Raw genomic sequence first — 19,239 nt, 5'->3', positions numbered from 1 at the left:
AAGAAAGAGGGAAGATTTGAGCTATAATTAGCATTTGTCTGTCTGCAGGAAATATATGATCTCTTACCCAAAGAATTTTTCTGGTACAGGAAAATGGCAGCCCTAACTCTGTTTTTGTTAGATGTCAGGTATCACCCTCACTTTTGTTCTGGAAAGTTGACAAGTATAGGATTGGGAGGTTAAACATTTATAGAGTGTGCTCTGTTTAGAATGGGCTTGGTGCTGTTTAATGGACAATGAGTTATACTGCAGCTGACAAAATACAGATTTCCTAAACCAAATATATTCCGTTCAATACATTTTCTTTGGTTATGATGGACAGTAATCTGGCGTGACATAAAGTTTGATTTTGCACGGCAGGTTGCATTGGTTCTGTGGTAAATGGAAGCTGTCTATTACAAAAAATGCCATTATTCCTACAGAAGAGTGAACTGATTTGAAAAACAGAGAATTGCTTCAAGTCTCCAGCTTATCTGCACGTAGAACTTTTCACCCAGCTCACAGCACTGTACTTCTCCATTTGCTGCGCATTTTCTCTGTATCTGGGTAGGGGATAATTTGAGAGCCGGAAATTCCCCCTCTGTTGGGAATTGTCACACGCAATCTTTTGATTCCATATTTAGTGGACACTTATAATTTCTCATGTAGTGTCACCAGGAAGCTTTACACGTTGATAAGAAGGCACTAGAGGTTCTAGTAAGTGTTTTCATGTGCTTGCACTACCCGATTGTGTTTAGGTGAGGAGGAGAAGAATAGCATTTGTTGTGTCCAAAGGTTATGGTTTTTCTTAACCTGCATTTTTTCTTTATTTATGAAATACTTCGGACTGAACAGACTCTGAATTACAGAGTGGCTTAGTGGGACAAGCTAAAGTGCAAATTGCTTTTCCCAGTTGTGAACTACAATTAAAAACAAACAACCAAGGAACGCATTTCACTAGGGACCAATTTAAATACTGGTATTTTGTCTTCATAATTCCGAAACAATGCTTTCCTACATGTATTAAAAAAAAAAAAAAAAAAAAAAAAAAAAAAAAAAAAGATTTTTTATGTATTTAAAAAAATGATACAGACTTTTTTTTAGACTTAATTTTTTTTTCCTTTTTCAGTGTGACCAAATGGAGAAACTTTGATTGCAGATGGGTCAAAGCAGGACTTGTGTGAAAAAAAAAAAATTAAAACAAAAAATCAAAATTTGAAATAAAATGGTCATATTTTGAGATTTCATCACAACCATAAAATTAGCAATAGTGGTAATTGAAAAACAATATTTTTACAAACACTCATGAATGAAGTTTTGGGCAAAATTTTAAGTGTATTGCTGTAATTGTACTGCATTTTAGAAGGGGGTCTATTACCAAATGAAATGGAAATTATTAGCCAAGGCTCCTTCAGGCCTTATTTACAGCCAGCATTAGATGAAGAGTTATTTAGTGGATAAAAAAGCCTGCCAGATATGAAAGAGACAAGAAGAAATGTGTCTTGGCATGCTAGGGAGGATAAGTATAGAGAAAGCTGAAAGTATTATATTTGATAGCGAAAGAATTTCGCCTGAGATGACCCTCTGTTCTTGCCTATTGTTAACTTTTTCCCATGCAAAAAAAAAAAATGCCCCAGCCCGTGAGAGTCATCTAGCACCAGCTGGCTGGCTGGTGTAAGAACAAGCAGTTTACGTACATTATTACAGATTTCTGATGATGTGCTGTTGTGGTGCCCTACCAAAATCGAGCTTCTCCCTTGCTGCTATGAAATCCAGCAGATTGCTCTTGCTGCAGAGAGCTTCCAGTTGACGCTCTTGAGGCTGAGCAAGGCAGGAGGGAGATGGAGAAGTGGTTTGTTTGTCCAAGGTCACAGCCTAGGTCAGGGGCAGCACCAGCAAACAGGACCCAGACCTCTCAGCTTTCTGGCCTTACGTAAATAGGGCCACTTACTGGCGTAAGCCCGCATGAAGAGCTCTGCTGGTATAACTCTGTCTGCCAAGGATGCTGGTACAGTCAGCTCAGTAAATTTTCCCATGCAGATGAGGCGCTGCTCCTGGGCTCCAAGAGCACCAGCCCGCTGCAAGGAGCCATTCTCCCAAGGAGTGCTGCTGGAAGTTTAGCGAGAGGAAGGAAAGAAAAACCAAAACAAAACAGCCCTCGCTTCAATTAGAGGAAAAGATAATTCCTTTCAAGTCGAGAGGCTCGACTCCTGCTGGCCTTTGTTCTTCAGCTTACCCTCGCTGTAATTTCAGAGAGCAATGTGAATAATGCTGGTTTGTTCTGTGATTACCCTCAGTTGGAGGACAAAATTAATATCTCACTAAGTAATTCAGTACATGATGGGTGAACATTTACTTAAACGTGCCCTAAAAAGCTAGGATTTTCCATGTTCAGTGGAACTCTCTCAGTGACAATTAATTGCCTGTGTTCTTATGTGTTTATGAGCCTCAGTAAACAGGCGGCATATTTACGTCTCCCCATTACCTTCAGAAATAAACTTCCTCAAGAAAAAAAGCTCACGTTTCCTGATTACAGTCTGATTTTAAGTAAACAGAGGGGTGGGGAAGGTGACTAGTAAGCAGGACTTTGGAGGGAGGAAGGTGGGAAGTGGAGAATTTCTCTCCCTGACATTGTGCCACTTGTAATGCTGGTAGCATTAAGTTAATGTGCTGGACTAGCAAAATGACCTTGGTTAGTCCTGCTGCTGTCTGGAGGCATGAAAAGCTTGCCCTTTTTATCCTAACTGTAAAGACTCAAGAACAGGCACAATATTTACTACCTCGTGATGTGGAGTTGCTATAGAAAATGCAACCTTTGAAAGGCCTAACCTCTGCAAAATCCCGGTGTTTTCTGAAAGCCTTGAATTATTGATGTGAATCTTGTTTGAGGGTGCAGCAGCGAGTCACTGCATCCCATATTGCTCTCCCATGTCCCCACACTGCATTTCCCTGCCATTGAGCCACCTTCTGCCCTCATGAATCCCCTTCAGGACTGATGAAAGCACCAGTCCTTACCTGCAGGTTATGTTTTCTATGGCCATCACGGTGTGGTGATGGGTGATGAGGATGGGCATCCACCGTTTGTTGTAACAACTTCGGCTTTGCCACTGGTTGGCTATGTCACTTCATCCTCTTTCACATCACAGAATGAATCAATGCTTGCAAAGCTTCTCAGGTGCATAAGAAGTAGACCATAGATAAAAGATAAAGGCAACATTATTTACTGTGGTTGTGTCTGTTAACATCTGCAGAAAGAGGACTTTAGCACATAAATTTGGGTTGTCTGTACAACTGGCTGCTGGTTTCATTTGCTTGTGCAGGCAAGAGATTGTATCAGATGGAAAATACAATTTGCTATCAGTGAATGTTCACTGTTCACCTTTTTTCTTGAAATTTTCCACTCTGCCACTGTCTGAAGATGTCCTTTAGGACTGAGCCTTTAGAAGTCAATCAGTGGAAATACTGAACATGGAAATACTGAATAATATTAAGTAGATGATGATGGGGAGAAAAATAATAAAATCTAATGATAGCTAGATGGCTAACCCTTGCTGTTGTCCAATATCTTACCTGCCTGCAGCTCTGCCTCATCTTAAACCTCATGGTACTGCCATGGTTTGTGCCAAAGACTGGAGGACAAACCTGTGTGGCTTCATGAAGGTGGGAGATATGTGTGTGGGGAAAGCCACCCTTTGTGTTGTTGATCTCTTGTGGGTCTTCCCTTCCTTTCCTCCCCCTTACTGAAAAAAATGGCATGTTAACGTTCATGCCATACTACTGACAGAAAGCCTGGGTTGCTGAGGGAGTGAGGAGATGTGAACAGGGGGTCCTCCCTCTGCAGCCAAATGCCACATTGAGGCAGGATGAGACCGGGATAGAGAATCGCTTCCACTACGTTAATCTTGGGGTCCGCTTTCTGGAGCCACAGGTAGGGCTGAGGCATGGCACATCAGAAAAGAGTGGCATCCCCCACCTCAGAGAGAATTTGTCGATCTCAAGCACTTAATTCCCTAATTGTCTTGTTGCAATGCTAAGTCTTCTGTTGCTCGGTGTCTTTTTTCTGCCTTTTTTCTGTTGCATGCTTTAGTGATCCTGGTTGCACCGGAATATATCGCTTGATAGAAATTCACTTAGCTATCCTTAGGCAAATCAGCCTGATAAACTAACTAATAAATAGCAAGATCCTGTGTTCGTCAATGTAGTTTTAAAGTATCTGGACTGAAGGAGCTGACAGATCTAGAAATAAAATCAGTATTCTTCTTGTAACCCATTGTAAACAAGCTGTCAGACATCACTATGGTCTCCTTTGAAACCAGCTTTAATGAGTAAATAGAGAGAATAAAAGCTGAGAGACAGTGTCAAAAATGTAAGCCCGAGATAATCATTGTTGGTATTTTTCCTTAACCTATTATATTGCTTTAGATGATGGCTGCTGCATTTCTGCTGCTGAATGAGAGACTTTTCCCTAGTCCTGATTTAGATGATTTTGCCTTAATTTTGTCAAAGGGTAATTCTTCTAGAGTACACATTGCTGCTTTTCAAGAGCAAGGAGCTAGAAAATGCTTGAATTGCTCCATGAGTCAGCTCAATGTGAATTAAGAAGGTTTTCATAGAAAGCTAAAAAAAATTATTAAAATAGGGAAAAAGAGCACATGTAGAGATGTATTTAGCAAATAAGAGCCCCTGAATTACATTCTTCTAGTAGGTGCCTGTGATTTTATTCTGAATCTCTTTTTGTGAATGAAGAAATCTGTGTTTTATGAAATGTAAAAATACATCCAAACATACATAATTTCTTTACCTCAGTTTATTCTCTCTCTCTCTTTTTCTCTCTCTCTCTTTTTTTTTTTTTTTTTTCCCCTGTCAGTTAACTCCACGTTGCTTATCCACAGCGCTGGTTGTTTCTGAGTTAATATCCTTTGGCATCTACCTTTGAATAAATTTGGCTGTCTGGTTTCCAGCTGATTGGTTCCCATTTATTTATTTCTAAATTTCCTGTCCAAGAGATTCCTATTGCTTGCCTGTCTTGCAAAACTCCCTGCACGTCGGGTGACACCGGCGCAGCAACTCCTTTTCAGGTGCGCTAGGTCCTGGCTTGCTCGCTGGATTCCCACGAGTGCTCCGGGGTTGGGGTTGACAACGAGCATCCAATAGCAGGAAGGAAAGTTGCGAAGTTTGCTCGCTGGGACTGAACAGCTTGTCTTTTCTTTTGAGGAACATTTATACTTAACACTCAGTAGGCAAACTGGTATTTCAGTTTGCAAGTGGATTCGGTTATTCAAATGCACAGGCCAGAAAATGAAGGGGATTCTATTTAAACAGTGTGCTCCCAAGTCACAGATGATCTTTTTGATGTCTGTATTTTGCAAATGGAAATTTTCCATTTTCCAGCGCTACCATTTGTTCAGAGGCTGTGTGCTATCTAAATCTGCTTTTGTGGCTGTTCATTTGCATTTCTGCTCTGCTATATTGCCTCCCGCCTTCTCCCCTTGGCCCCCTACTCTTTTATATTGGATTCCTATTTTTGCTGCCTCCACTCTATCTTGCATCTCTGAAGGCTCAAGCATGCCAGATGCTGAGCGGTCTCTGTTCTTGCTCAGCACCTTGGCAGGATTACAGGTGAAAAGGGAAACTCAAACCATCAGCAAGCTGGGGGAGTGCTGGTGAATGGCAGATCTGAAGCCAGCCCTACCTGGCCTGGGAACAGCCCGGCTTCTCCCGCGCCTCCCGACATTTTCCTGGTAGGGAAAGCTGTTGGTAGTACCAGTCAGTGCACACGATGGGGCACGTGTGGAAATCTTGTATTTAAATTTTATGTCATGAGGTGAAATACTCAGAGCAGTAAGGTGAAACAGACAGAATGGCCCTTCCTGGTTGCAAAACACCGGCCACAGCAAACTGTGCACGTTCAAGGAGAGTTCTTGGTCAGAGTGCAAGTTTTTCTACTTCCTCAGTATCCTTTTTTATTTCACTCTGTACACATAGGTTCTTTCTTCCCCCAAATCTGGTTACATCTCCTTCTACAAACAAACCGCTTAGGAAGAAAAACCACGCTAATATCCTGAGGGAGAAGTGCGAAGGTGGGGGGAGAAGCACAGCAACTTAATTCTGGCAGCTGGAAGAACAACCTGAACGCTGTCAGGCTGAAAGCACAGCACACAGCCAAGCAGTCACTATTTGCTCCTGCAGATACAAGCCTTCCAACAGCCTATTTCACCTTTGGAGAGATGTGGGAAGAAAAAAGGGCGTAAGCAAGAGCATCACTCGAGTATCATGTAGTACGAGGCAAGGTGGTGTATTTAAAGCTGAGTAGCAATAGAACCAGCTTAGGGCTGGGAGTGGGAAATGTCAGGCTGCTCATCCAGATTCTGTCTTTCTTCACCTCTGCTACAAGATTACACAGGACCCAGCACTCCTCAGCAGCCCAGGCTGCAGAACAGATAGAAAGTACTCAGTGCTTTGTCCAGTTGGGCCTTTCTGCTGAATCTCTATCCATGACTTTGGGAGCTGAGGCAACGGGATGTATTTCAAGGTGCTCCGAGTTGAGTGAGGTCAAAAATTAATGCTGGTGCAGTGGCTTGGGAACAGAGAATGGGTTCCCCAAAAGTTTCTCTCCTGAAACAGGTGCCACACACTTGTGTACATGTGGCACCTCATTGTTCCTACCATGTGGGCAGGTACTCAAGTGTCAATAATTAATGCTGCCTGGTCGTGAAACCCCAGAATGCATGCAGGCAGTATTTTGTACTTGCATATTGCGTCCTGTGCTGCCCATTTCCTTCAGCTGCTTTCCTCTGCTCTCCAGTTAGCTGGTGATGGGGCAGTTGGAGGAACCCAGAACAAATATCCCTGCTTACACGAACAGCAAACTGCCAGCGTAAAGCGTGATATTCCCATGTTCCTGTCATGTTCAAGCACGTGCCCACAAACCAAAACACAGCTGGCAAGTTTAATTTTAGCTCTACCAGCCTTGAGAAGTGTCCCTTTAAAGAAATTCTTTTTATAATTCTTTTTTTTTTTTTGAAGTAATTTGGTTGATAATACAGCAGCTGACAATCCTACTGCAATACTATTGATGATTTAAATAAAAACAAAAAGAAGCTGCCACCCCATATTCCCCACCGTGAATTTAGAAATAGGCAAAGCCACTGTAGAAAGGCCCAGGGATCTGATGACGTGTTAAAGGATTTTTTTTTTTTTTCATAAAAAAAAGGAGAAATGCTGGGACTTGTGTACAAGAGGAAACATTTTGTTATTCACACACTTTCTTCTGGTGATTTAGTCATGTTGCACGATGTGTTCTCCCTTTGAGTCCTTCAGGGGGTGGATGTTGGGAGGCCCTGTGCAGACACCGATCCATGCCATGGGGACGTGTGCAGGTGTGAAGTCCCGCAGGTAGGCAAGGTGTGGGTACGGTGCCTGGCCCCTCACCTGGCTGAGGTGGGGTGCGTTGGAGTGGGATTTGCTGCTTTGGCCTTGGGAGCTGAGCCTTGATGGCTTGGTTTTGGGGGCATTGGGACCAGTGTGTAACTTTTGTGGCAACTGTGTAACTGGTGTGGTGGTGTCCGGCCGAAGGCACCCTAAGTCACGCCGGGCGAGTTTCCTCTTTACCCTCTTCCTCCATTTTGTTCCAACTTTAAATAAACCCAGCCTTATATAAGCGCTCGAACAAAGTATGTATTTAATATGTCTGGCCCCGGGTCGTCCCCCAGCCGCTCGGGGAAGCGCTGCACGGAGGAGTTGAGGCGGGCTGGGAGGGGGTCACCCCGCCTTGCCCTGCTCAGCCTCACACCCCCCGCCGCCTCAATACATCCAAAAATCGCCGTCGGAGCATTTTTCACCCCCACCGCTCGGGCTCCCCCCAGGTCCCAGCGCAGCCTCCCGGCGCTCCCAGCCCCGCGGGCTGCGAGGGTGGGAAAAGGGGCGGCGGGGCCCGGCCGGGCCGGGCCGGTGGCGGCGGCAGCGGGCGGGGGCGGGGGCGCGGGGGCGGCCGCGGGGCCTGCGCCGGCCTCCCGGGGGAGCGGCGCGCCGAGGTCCCTCCCACCGGCGGCGCGGCGCGGAGGGGGTTTGAATGAAAGACAGGACGAGCCCCGAGCACCATGTCACTCCGTGAGGGAGGCAGCGGCAACTAGGCTGGGGAAGGCTCTTCCCTCCCTCCCTTCCCCCCCCCTTTTTTTTTCTTTTTTTTTTTTCCTATTTTTTTTTTTAAATTTTTAATTTTTTTTTTCCTCTTTATTTTTTTTTCCCTTTTTTTTTTTTTTTTTTTTTTTTTGAAGGGGGGTGGGTGGGGAGCGAGAGGGGAGGGCTCGAGAGCGGGGCGAGGACGAGGTAGAGCGAGCGAGGAGGAGGAGGAGGAGAAGAAGAAGAGCAAGGAAGGAAGCAAGCAAGCAGCGGGCTGGAGTTGCGCTGCCTCCCCGGCTCCGCTCGCAGGACGCTCCCCGGCCGGGCAGCGGGCACCGCCGGAGGCACGCTGCTGCCGCTGCCAGCGGGGGGGCAGCCGGGCAGGGGGCTGCCACCCACCTCCTCCCACCCTCGCAGCCAGCCACCCAGCCCTCGATGTGCGCGCCTGTGCGTTTTTGGCTGCGCTGGAAGTAGCGCGCGGTAGACGGCGAGGAAGTCTCGGCAGCCTCCTCCTCCGTCGCCCGCGCTGTCAGGAATAGCGGCGTGAGAGGGAAGAAAAAGGCCCTGGGGCACTACACCCTGCCAACGAGTTCCCTGCACCAGCCAGAAGGACTCCAGCTACATGGGCAAACGCCTGGACCAGCAGCCAATGTACCCCCAGTACACCTACTACTACCCCCACTATCTCCAAACCAAGGTAGGGCGCGGGTCCCGCCGGGCACTCGGCGGGCGATGGGGAGCGAGCGGTGCAAATGGCAGGGGCTGCTGGCCGGGCTCGCTGCCTTTCCCTCCTTTCCTGGGCTTGGGTGTCACGCAGAGCCGAGCTGGTAGGCAGAGAGCAGGCGGGAGAGAGGCAGGAAGGTTGGTGTCCGTGCTTTAATTTTATTTATTCGACCGGATTTGTTTCGAGGGCCGCTGGCGTCGGCCAATTCCTTTTATTGTTCTGGGAGAGCGCTCTGGTGAGCGCTATCGTAACGCCGGGCAGGTAGCGTGTTTATTATGGCACAGGGTGAGGATTGCTCTGGACAGCATCAGGCACGAAACGCTGCTTCGATGGCTCTTGCAGCGATCCCTCCAGTTCACCCGGGGCTTGAAAGCGTTTTGCCCTTAGAAAAGGCGTCTGTGGAAACTCAAACTTTTAATCAGCTGAGCGGGAGATGCTGTGAAGGGCTGGGGAGGATGAGGAGCGAACGGGCTGTAAATCTGGCGGAGTTTGTGTCAGTGGGTTGCACTGCTTTTAATATTTCATTACACATTGAGGATGATAGGGCTCTACTCTGTTGCATTTCAAAGGTCTAGAAATAGAGGGTAGCTACTTTTGGAGAGCGTACCCAAGCATGGGCTCTTCCTTTTCCTTCTTTCTTTTCTCCATAATTTTTAAAATGCCGGGAGACTGGAAAGCAGGCCTGCATCTTCTTCTTCCTCAGGGGCTGAGCAAAGTCGATGCTACCTGGCCATGAGTTGGTTAATTAAAGCTTTATTTTTCTCGTGCCGTTGTATAATAGTCTGCTCTCTGAAAAGATATCCTTTGTAACCAAGGGACAGTAACAAAAGAAAACCCTAAAACGAAAGTTTGCAAACCCTGGTAGGACACGGTATAGAAAAAAAATAATAATAAAAAAAATCCTGCTTTGGAGTGTAACCTCACAGCCACGGATTAACAGTTTCAGTCAATAAAGTAGCATCCTTCTGAAGGAAAAAAAATATAGCTGGGGTGCACACGCATGCATGTACCCCTACGTACACGGACACACGTTGTGCTTCTGTGGCGAATTTAACACATGGGACGTTTGACGTGTGTGTCTGCGCGTGTGGGGTGCCCTGGGGAGGCTGGCTCGTGCAGACTTTTGGTTTGAAACACGTTGGTCTGGTGGCGGCTCTGAAAGGCTAAGTTATATTTCCCCGTTAATAAAATTACTTTCCCGTTAACGTTTATAGCCAGACTGCTGCATGATATAAATTAACTAATTGTCAAAACTGAGAATCAGGCTGGGGTGAGTTGCGACGACACCAGAACCACTCAATGTGATTATAGCCTTGTAATTCCTAACAGGGTTACCTCTCATTTGTTCGCTGGGCTCTTTCTTTCAGCCTATTGTGCAGGCTTTTTGTATAAAATTTAAGATTTTTTTAATTTTATATTTTGTAGGGATTTTTCTTGCTTTTTTTTCCTCTTCCTTTCAAGGTCGATCCAAATTGCATTTTACCTTTGTGACCATTTAGTGTGTATTGTTGCTGTTGCAGCAGCAGCCCGTCACTAGCCCTGACTGCAATATTGCCTATAGCTTTAACTGTTTGGGGGATTGGGGGACGCAGACTGATGCTATTCCTCAAAACCTGGCAAGCCAAGGACATGAAACAATTGATGGTGTTTTTTTGAAAGAACAATAGCCTCGAGTATTGGAGGAGAAATATTGGACATTCCATGCCTTTTACTCACGTAGCTTACATTTTGCCAGTCTCTCTTTTTTCTACTTTTTCCTTTTTTTTTTTTTTTTTTAAAACTTTATAAATAAGCTTTTTAAGGAAGTTAACCTTGCATTTGAGCTTAAAATAGTAACGATATTTTTTAAAGCATTAGGTTAAAAAAAAGCCACGGTACGGAAAAGCTAAATTAAACGCGCTTTTATAGCTGGTATATAAAATTATCAACCCGGTGAAAAGTCATGTGCGCCTGTCTGCGCACACATGCGCTATTGCTGCAAGGACAGGTAACATTGCAAATCGGTGGTACAGTTTATATGATGTTAATTTTTCTTTTCTCCCTCACTCCACAGTTAAGTGCATGGATAAAACCTAAATAACAAACACATACACGCATGCATACAGAGACATGCATATGAGTTTTTTCACTTCTATAGACTTTAAGAGTTTAGAGTAGTGCAGACAGGCAGCATCTGGATTTTGTTACCTTAAAGCTAGCCATCAGCTTCTGGGACATTTTAAAGCAGTTAGATCCATTGTGTGTCTAAAGCTAATATTCGGGTAATCAAATAACATTGTGGTGGAGAGCTGTATCTTTTATCATGCCTGTTGGAGCAACTCATGTTAATAAACCCCTGCATGACTCTGACTGTACTGTGAACTTCATCGTTTTTTTTTTCTAATTTCTCAAAACTGTCCTTTGTACAGAACGTTGTAGGATTCAGCTCTTAGGAAAGAATGTGTTCTTATGTTCATAGACATGCACGCTGAGGGTGGTGGTGGTGGTGGTGGGGGGGGTTGCATTCATTTGTAATTAAGAAAGAAATTCTAGGCTTTCTTATGGCATTTGTCTACAGCTTGTGAAACGCCGAGTGGCAGCATGTTAAATGGGCGAAGTTTTGAAATGGGTGTACCCCACCACGTCTGGGTGAAGTGCTGCTTTTTGCTTTGCGTGTTTCATGAAGTTGTCTCGGTTGTTCTCAGGGAAGCACTGCCTCACTCTGCATCACGTCCTTCTCTTGGGGGAGCACGAAGCTGCGTAAGAGCTCAGTCTCCAATCTGCGTTCGTATCTTCTAACTTAGCTGGCACGTAGTTAGGCAGAAGTGGTGTAAATGAATAGCTATATGGGTAATAGGATTATAAATAGGAAAAAATGGATTCCATATGTTTGGCTGATTGATTTAAGTTTTTAAAGTGTTTTGTGGCCTTTTGTGCAACGTGAAGCACGCACTCCTATTATTCAATTTACTTGTGCTCCTTAATTATCAGATGCCACCACTGAAGCTAAAACTTTAATTGCAGGTTTAGATAAACCCAATGTCATCCAAAACTGAGAATAATCAGGGGGGAAGGTCAGTCAGTTTTTAAGAGACAATTGCAAGGAATTCAATATATCTCTTAAGGACAAGCATTGAGTTTGAGGAAAGACGCGACCTTATTTTTCTTGTTTTGGCATGACACTGTCTGACAACTGCAATTTGGAAGCGAAGTGTTTGAACTTCTCTGCTCCCAGGATCTGCCTAGAGTCTCATTCTTGGAGTGCTAGGAGTTTACTTCAAAACAAACATTTTTTGTTACTCTTGTGAATCAAGGGTAGTCTTGTGCTCTTGCCACAAAGAATATTGTGAGGAGATAGATCTGAACCTATCTGATGAGAAGCTACAGCAGTTTTTTATTTTGAGCTGTTAAATAAATTTCCTTGTCTCCTTGCTGATGGCGTAACTACTCAAGCAACTGGTTTACAGCAGTATATTGTAAATTGTCACGTATAAAATGATAATGAGACGAAATTTCACATTGAGGTCTGCATTTATTTCTTTAGTTTCTTGCTTGCCAAAGCAAATTCTTTTCTCGTTCCCCTTTTGCACAATGGAAAAACAAAACTGAGCACCATTAAATTCCATTTAATGATTTGAAAAGAAAAAAGATTTAACCTAAACTATCTGAGTATATTTGAAAGAGTCGCTTTAATTTAGTAGATGCTCTGCTTTATCTCTGTTCCCTGCAACTTACGATCAGACCTAGAGATGGGGTAAGTTTGCTCAGTAGCTGTATGCAGAAAAAACCTGAATCGTTCCGGTGGGAAGGAGAAGGTGTCACAGTTACCTGCAGACAGGAATTTTGTTTTGTGATCTCTGTACCTGCATTTGGGGTAAAAATAAGCCAGTTTAGCAGCTGTTTCTGTGCGGTTTGCTTTCATGCATTCTCTGGATGTTTCTTATTTGTTAGTCATGGTTTGGGTTTGGTGGTTTGACTCTCAGGGTTTTGACCCTGCTCCCCAGCGAGGAGGCCGAAATACCCCAAGCAGGGAGGCAGTGCTGGCTGTACCCGCAGTGCGCCTTAATCTCTCTGCGCCTGATGCACGTGTGAATGCATGCAAAAGCCAGAAGTGCAATTTCCCAATGCTTATGTGAGTAAAATTCTGTCTCTCTGGATGTGAGAAACATGTGGACCAGCCCCCAGGCAAGAGGAGCTTAATGAGCGTGGCTGTGAAGCGACAGATACTTGCCCCACCTGAGGAGACAACAACGGGGAAACTCAAACAGGTGTACCCAGAAGTGTTTAAACTGCAAAAAGTCTCTCAGTGGGTGCGTGTTTGGGTGTGTGCATTTGGATGAAGCCCTTTGTTTTGTTTCGCTTCCTCTTTTCCTTTTTTAGGGCATTCTCTGGCAGGAAGGAATCAGGGACCTCTTTCAGCTGCACGCCACCAGCACGCCTCCCTTCTCGTGCCACCAGCCGCTTTTAGAAAGCGTATTTTTGGAATCGGCGCGGAGCTCTCGCCTCTCTTCACCTTGTACCTACCCACCCCGCAGTCTCTTGTCACTCACGTTTCTGTTTAGCGAGTTTACCGCATTCCCTGCTTTTGGCCATCTGGCCCCGCAGAAGGCCTCGAAGGAAGCGTTCCAGCTACGGAGATGCCTGACAGGGCTTCTCTGGCTGGTGGTGCTCAGACTGTGCCTGGTGCCTGGTGTGAAGCCGGGGTCAGGTGTAAGGAGTAATTCATCAACCACACACTGATTTCAGGCTGCATTTCCAACCATCTGCAGCTTGGACTGCCGCCAGAGCTCAAAAGTCTAGCTGGAGCCCATGTGATAGTGCCAAAAGTGAAGGCAAACACTTGCAAATAGAGAAGTGCATTTCGAGGAATGAAGTTTGTTCGCGCTGAGCCCTCGTTTGATTCAGTACGTGGCGGCGTGTTTTAAATGCCTCAGAGAGCTGCCTTAAAGTTGCAAGAAATTTGTTTAAATGGCATTTAAAAACATGTGAGCCCGGTTGTAATTTTGGCAGTAACATTAACATCTACCTCTAGTATTTTTGCCGCTTGCTTTAAACAGTCAGGAAGGTAAAAGCAATGGTCCTCTGAAAAACTCAAAAATATATGAACTTGGTCATTTTCCATTACTGTTTGCTGTCTATCCTTATGTGCCTGAATAAATACATGCTCCTTCCTGTAAGGGACACCATGATACATATTGAAACAACGTTGAATTGCTTAGTTGATGTCCTTTTCAAGTGTTGTCTCAATGTAAGTTTGCTAAATTCAAAAAAAAAAAAAAAAAAAAAAGATAAAAGTGGGAAAGGAAAGATGAAATTTTTAGTCTTTTAAACATTCATATTTTTCTGTATGCCATGGGGAATTATTTTGGAAGCATATGTATTAATTCCTTAAGGAAAGATGGAAGTTGCAAGCATTTAGCAGATTAGGCTACCGAGGTGTTACTGTGGCAAACGCTGTGTTAATAGTTATAAATTGTAATCGCTGATACAAGGCAACCTTCTGAATTACTGATTTGGTTTTTAATGTATTGTGGGCTTTCAAAGTTATCACAACGGTATGTTTGTACTTTAATGCAAGTATCTTTGTAAAAAATGATCGGAGTGTTAGTTCGTATATTTCCATGAATTAAAAAGTAGATAAGGAAAGACTTGTTCCAAGCAGGATGTCTGAGTTCATTTCAGGTCTTGCTGTAAGTAGCCTGGATAGCGTTCTCTCTGCGTATAATTTCAAGCAGGGTTTTTTAATTATTATTTTTTCTGGTGTGGGGGAAGTGGGTTTGTCACTATCTATACTCTGGGCAGGGACTTTGAGTTCACTTGCAAACAAGCCCGTTCCGGAGTGTCCAGGAAGAGAAGCAGATTTTTTTTTTTTTTTTTTAAAAAAAAAAAAGAAGAAGAAGAGTGGGCTGTTTTTATTATTTTGTTTCTTTTTTTTTTTCTTGAAGAAAAGTCTTTTAATGTTAGAATTTTATGTAGAGAAAAATGGTTGATGTGCCTCCAGAACTTGCTTCCAGTGCTGCATTAAAATTGTGTTTTGTAACAGTCTCATCAGCTACAGCTGTATGTGATTAAATAGTGTAATATCAAAAGCATGTGTGAATAAGAGCTTTTATGATATAGTTGTTCCATACCAAAGACTGCAGATGGGCAGAGAAGGGAGACCGAGAACAGTGATTTACTCAAATATTGTCACAGTGTATGTTGTGAGTGTTTGCATAGTGGTGTTTCGCAATTTCTTTCCCACTCCTATGGGCAATGCTGAGTGTTGGAAGGAAGTTTAGAAGTAAACATTTCTACATGGAGAGCTACTCTCTCTGTGCGGAGAGTTCAGCCTGAGAGTTGCGTGTACTCATGCGGAATGACATACCAATATTTTATATAGCTGATTAACAATAATATTATTGAATAGAAATTATAGCAACAGGGATCTGTTCTGCTTCCCTTGAAAAATCAATGAAAGAGCTTCAGTTGTCTTCAGTAACACAGAATCAGGCCCACAAAGCACATACTGTTCTCCAGGGCAAAACCAGGACAGATGAACAACATACATTATTATTTTAATTTTTTTTTTAAATAAATGAGAACTGTCAAAAACATTCTAAACTGTACAATTGGGTGAGGACATACCTCATCTGATGTTTTAACAGCATTTTGGGCTTTCGGAGGCTACATCTCTTATTTAATGCCTTTTATTCTAATTTATACTTTTACAGCATCTTTTTTTTTTTTGTCCTGCTTATTCTCCGTCTTTCTGTCTGTGTCTCTCTCTGCCACAGTTGAGATATGATTTATATGTAGTGGAAGTCTAATTGAGTCATATGAGATGTCTCGCGTAGAGCCTGGTGCCTGTAATGAAGATTAGCAATTTCTGTGAGAGAGTAAGCATGGTTAATCCTCAAGAAGTAAAGGACAGAGCAGGGATTTTGCTTTTATTTGTGTAGTTATTAAGATAAAAATACTGTGTAGCTTCCTTGAAACTTGAAACGGTTTTCTCTGTAGGTCTTTCCTGACAACACAGGGTTTCTAAATGGAGAAGTGAAGCAAAGGTTACTTACCATATCTGTAGTCCTAAATTGAAGGCTCCTGTTGGATTCCTTAGCCACACTGTCTTTTTGATTATGTTGGTTTACAGCAAATGCTAATCTCTTCTCCTAGAAGTTTTTATTAGCTGAGAGTATTTTCTTTTTTTAGGCCTGACACTGTCAAGTGAGAAAGAGATTTTGTTCATGCTTTTGGATGGAAGGACCTTTTTTTCCATTTTTTCCCATTTTTTCTTGTCTTGCTTGTTTGTATCTCATTTTCTTGTAACAGTGATGGGAATGAAGTCCCTGCCAATGTATTCTCTGTCAAATCAATTTCAGTATTACACATAACAATTTATCTTTTTTTTTTTTTTTTAAAAAAAAGGTTTAATTTCTGGTAAAAAAAAAAAAACAACAAAAAACCTTTTTTAAAAAAGGTTTAATTTCTGGTAAATTTATGCAGATTAAATTGTTTGGACAGATTTTCTATAAGGGTTCCTCTGCTAATTGTATTGACTTCATTCAGATGCAAATGAATGAAATAAACCACCTGATCTGTATAGATCATAGCAGAAGCCAGAAGACGCATACGACTGCATGTTGATGATGTAAAGCTCTCTGATATTTTGTTCCTTGTTGGTGTCTCCCTGACACGTTTTTATGGATGGTGCCATGTGGTTGATGGTGATTTATAGGCTGTCATGTAGTGGAAGTGATGTCACTCCTTTGCGATTCGAAGCTATCCAAGAAGAGAAGTTGTCGAACAGATTTGTACGCACACACAGAGCGTATAAATCAAATAGTAGTTTGTTCTTATTTTGTGAGTTTGCATTAACAGATTAAATCCTTGAGCTCTGCTTAACCGCTCTGTTTCACCACAGGGTGCGGGAGAGAAGAGCGGGACAGGCCAACGTGGTGCTGCCTTATTTCACCGGCTGCTCGCCTGGCTCCGGGCCCACTCCCTTCCCCACGCCCTTTCACAGCCCTTCCTCCCTTCGCTATATTTAGAGGCTGGCCAGGCCGAGCTGTTCCAAGTTCAGTCCCGATGCTGATGCTGCACGGGAGCCCGACCTTTCCGCAGTGGTGGCGGGGCCGGCTGGGCTGTGCATCCCGCTTAACTCGTGAGAAATCCTCTGGTTATCTGAAACAAAACACAATGCGATCGAGTTGCCATCCTGGGTGAGAAGCCGGGAACCTCTGACTCAGGGTTTCTCGAAGGGGAGAGGTGGATCGAAGATAGGGGAGCAAGAGCAGAGGGGGCGGGCGGCTTCTTTGGATGCAGGGAGCTGGGAAAACCTTGAGGTGGTGCATCGGTGACCTGCCAGGTAGAGGGAGATTAGGGGACTTCAGATGGAGGTGTTTCACAAGAGGAGCAGACAAGGGAGCCTGGTGTTCTGCCACATCACAAAAGGGTTTGAAAGCTGGGTATCCATAGTTACAGCAGGAGAGTTAAAACACGGATTTCAGGGACTCACCTGGTGTAATGTCCTCCTTCTCTTTCAAGAAGAAAGTATCTGGCAGTTCTTAAAGCTGGAACGATGTGCCTGCGTGAATTCCCTGGTGCTCGGAGAACTGCCTTTTTAAAGTTTGCTCTATTTTTCCCTCTTGTTCTAATTTTTCCGGCTGTGGAAAAAAAAATGGCATTGCAATTCTTAGCCATATAAGGGACTTGTTAGTTTCTTTATGTGGTTGGGAATTGTTTCTCCTTTTGGTCTTCAAAGGCTGTTGCTGCCGAGTTTGCTTTAAAGGGAAGGAACTACTTCTTGGTTAGACAAAGGCTCTGGTCCTTATTTCATCTCTCTCGCATCTCTGACCTTTTATTTGGGGACACGCATATAAATAAATTCCGCTCATTGGTAACGTGCAAGTTGATGGATGCTCTTACGAAGGGAGAAGCATAATGGGAAATGCAGTCTTTATTTCTGTTCTCTCATTTTACAGTGATGAATTTGGTTGGGTGCCAGTTGGTAAGCACATGACCTTTTCCCTACATCTTTTGATTCATGGCGAGGGTGTCAGAGCTGCGTTAGCAATCTCTTGTTTCAGCTTTTAACCAACTATGAAATATTAAAAATGAATTAGGTCACTTGGAGCTCAGCTAATACGTCTGCGATTCAGAACGATGATTTCATATTAATGAAGCATAGCACGCCGCTTAAAATACAAAATTCAGGTTTTTGTCAACACACAAACAGCAGGGACGCATCACTTGTGAGTCAGAATATTTTATCTCGAAAGCCCTGTCTACTTAAGAAACAGCAAACAAGATATTCTGCAAAGACAGTGCTATCGGCAGCATTTGTTTCGTGTTCATTCCAGAAAATCATATCTGCCTTTAAGCCTAATTAGAGCTAAGTTTTTCAGTGTATTTACTTTAAGATCAAAACTGCCGACAAGACTACTTTTCGTATCGGCTGAGATGTGTCTACACAGCTGTTGACATTCTGCTTAGCTGATACACACAAACCAATAATCTCCCACGTGTAATTGAACTGTATAATATATACTTGCTTCGTGTGCAAACGACACTTCTGAAATTGTTCAGTGAGAGGGAGACTGGCGACGAGATGAGCTGTGAACAAGACAATGAGTAAGGTAAAGAATAGGACCGGTAGCACTTCCGAGTCTCTGCCTGGTTTTGCATTCGTGAAAACTAGCTTTAATACCGCTCTGTACCTGAAAGACATCAGAGAAAAGTCGGAAGCGCTGCAGTCCTTCAGATGTTTGACAAAGCATTCAGGCTGACTTGGTAAGCTGAAAGCTTCACCTAGGCTGTTTTAAGACGGCGTTTGCTGTGTCGAGGTAGGGCTGCGCTAAGTACTGTTAAACAATCCTTTGTGAAAACGAGCATAAAGTAGACATATTGCCGTGGCCTTTAGCGAAGCAGCTGAGAGCTTTCTGCCTGGGAGAGCACTCTCCTTGCAGGATTTTGTGTTGGTGCGCTTAGTATCCCTTTGAGGCTTTTGCCTCCTGAAGAAACACAGGGGTTGATCCAAATAACCCCAGTAAAAGAGTTTTTTCCAGTGGTGCTTTTGCAGGGGGTGCCAGCTGGTGATTCAGGGTCGGCTAATAATGGGTCTGGGCGATGCACGGTGACTCCAGAGTGGCAGCAGGAGTGGTACCTACTGATCTTACCTGCCTGCTGCTGCCTCATGACTAAGGGTGTGTGGTGTCTTCCTGAGTTTTGGGATTTCTGCTATAGCTCCTGGCTCTTCAAACACCCGGGAGAAAGCTCCAGGCTGCTGCCCCGTCAGGACGCACTTGTTATCTGTGTGATTTAGCAGCCTTGCTGGCCGGTCCGCTTCTGCTTTATATCTCTGCCATTTTACAAAATCACTGTAATTGTATACAGTTGTCCCTGCGCAACGTGTAATTTCCTGTAGTTTGAAAAGCTTTCAGCATAAGATTGTCTAA

General features: G+C 43.8%; 1 protein-coding gene across 17 annotated transcripts in view; it reads left to right on the top strand.

Moving 5' to 3' along the window:
* Positions 1–19,239, top strand: part of RBMS3 (RNA binding motif single stranded interacting protein 3) — a 695,185-nt gene that overhangs the window by 245,589 nt on the left and 430,357 nt on the right. The window contains exon 1 of one of the 17 annotated variants that reach the window (XM_038175465.2): positions 8,240–8,797. The exons of 15 other annotated variants lie outside the window; for them this stretch is intronic. In XM_038175465.2, the coding sequence (XP_038031393.1) occupies positions 8,723–8,797 (75 nt within the window). In that variant the 5' untranslated portion in view covers positions 8,240–8,722. Of the gene's footprint in view, positions 1–8,239; positions 8,798–19,239 lie in introns of those variants that run through there. One more of the 17 variants, XM_038175464.2, reaches the window with a different exon arrangement.

The sequence above is a fragment of the Anas platyrhynchos genome, chromosome 2, assembly GCF_047663525.1.
Source record: "Anas platyrhynchos isolate ZD024472 breed Pekin duck chromosome 2, IASCAAS_PekinDuck_T2T, whole genome shotgun sequence".
In the NCBI taxonomy this organism is placed as follows: Eukaryota; Metazoa; Chordata; class Aves; order Anseriformes; family Anatidae; genus Anas; species Anas platyrhynchos.
This window is presented reverse-complemented; position numbering and strand designations above follow the sequence as displayed.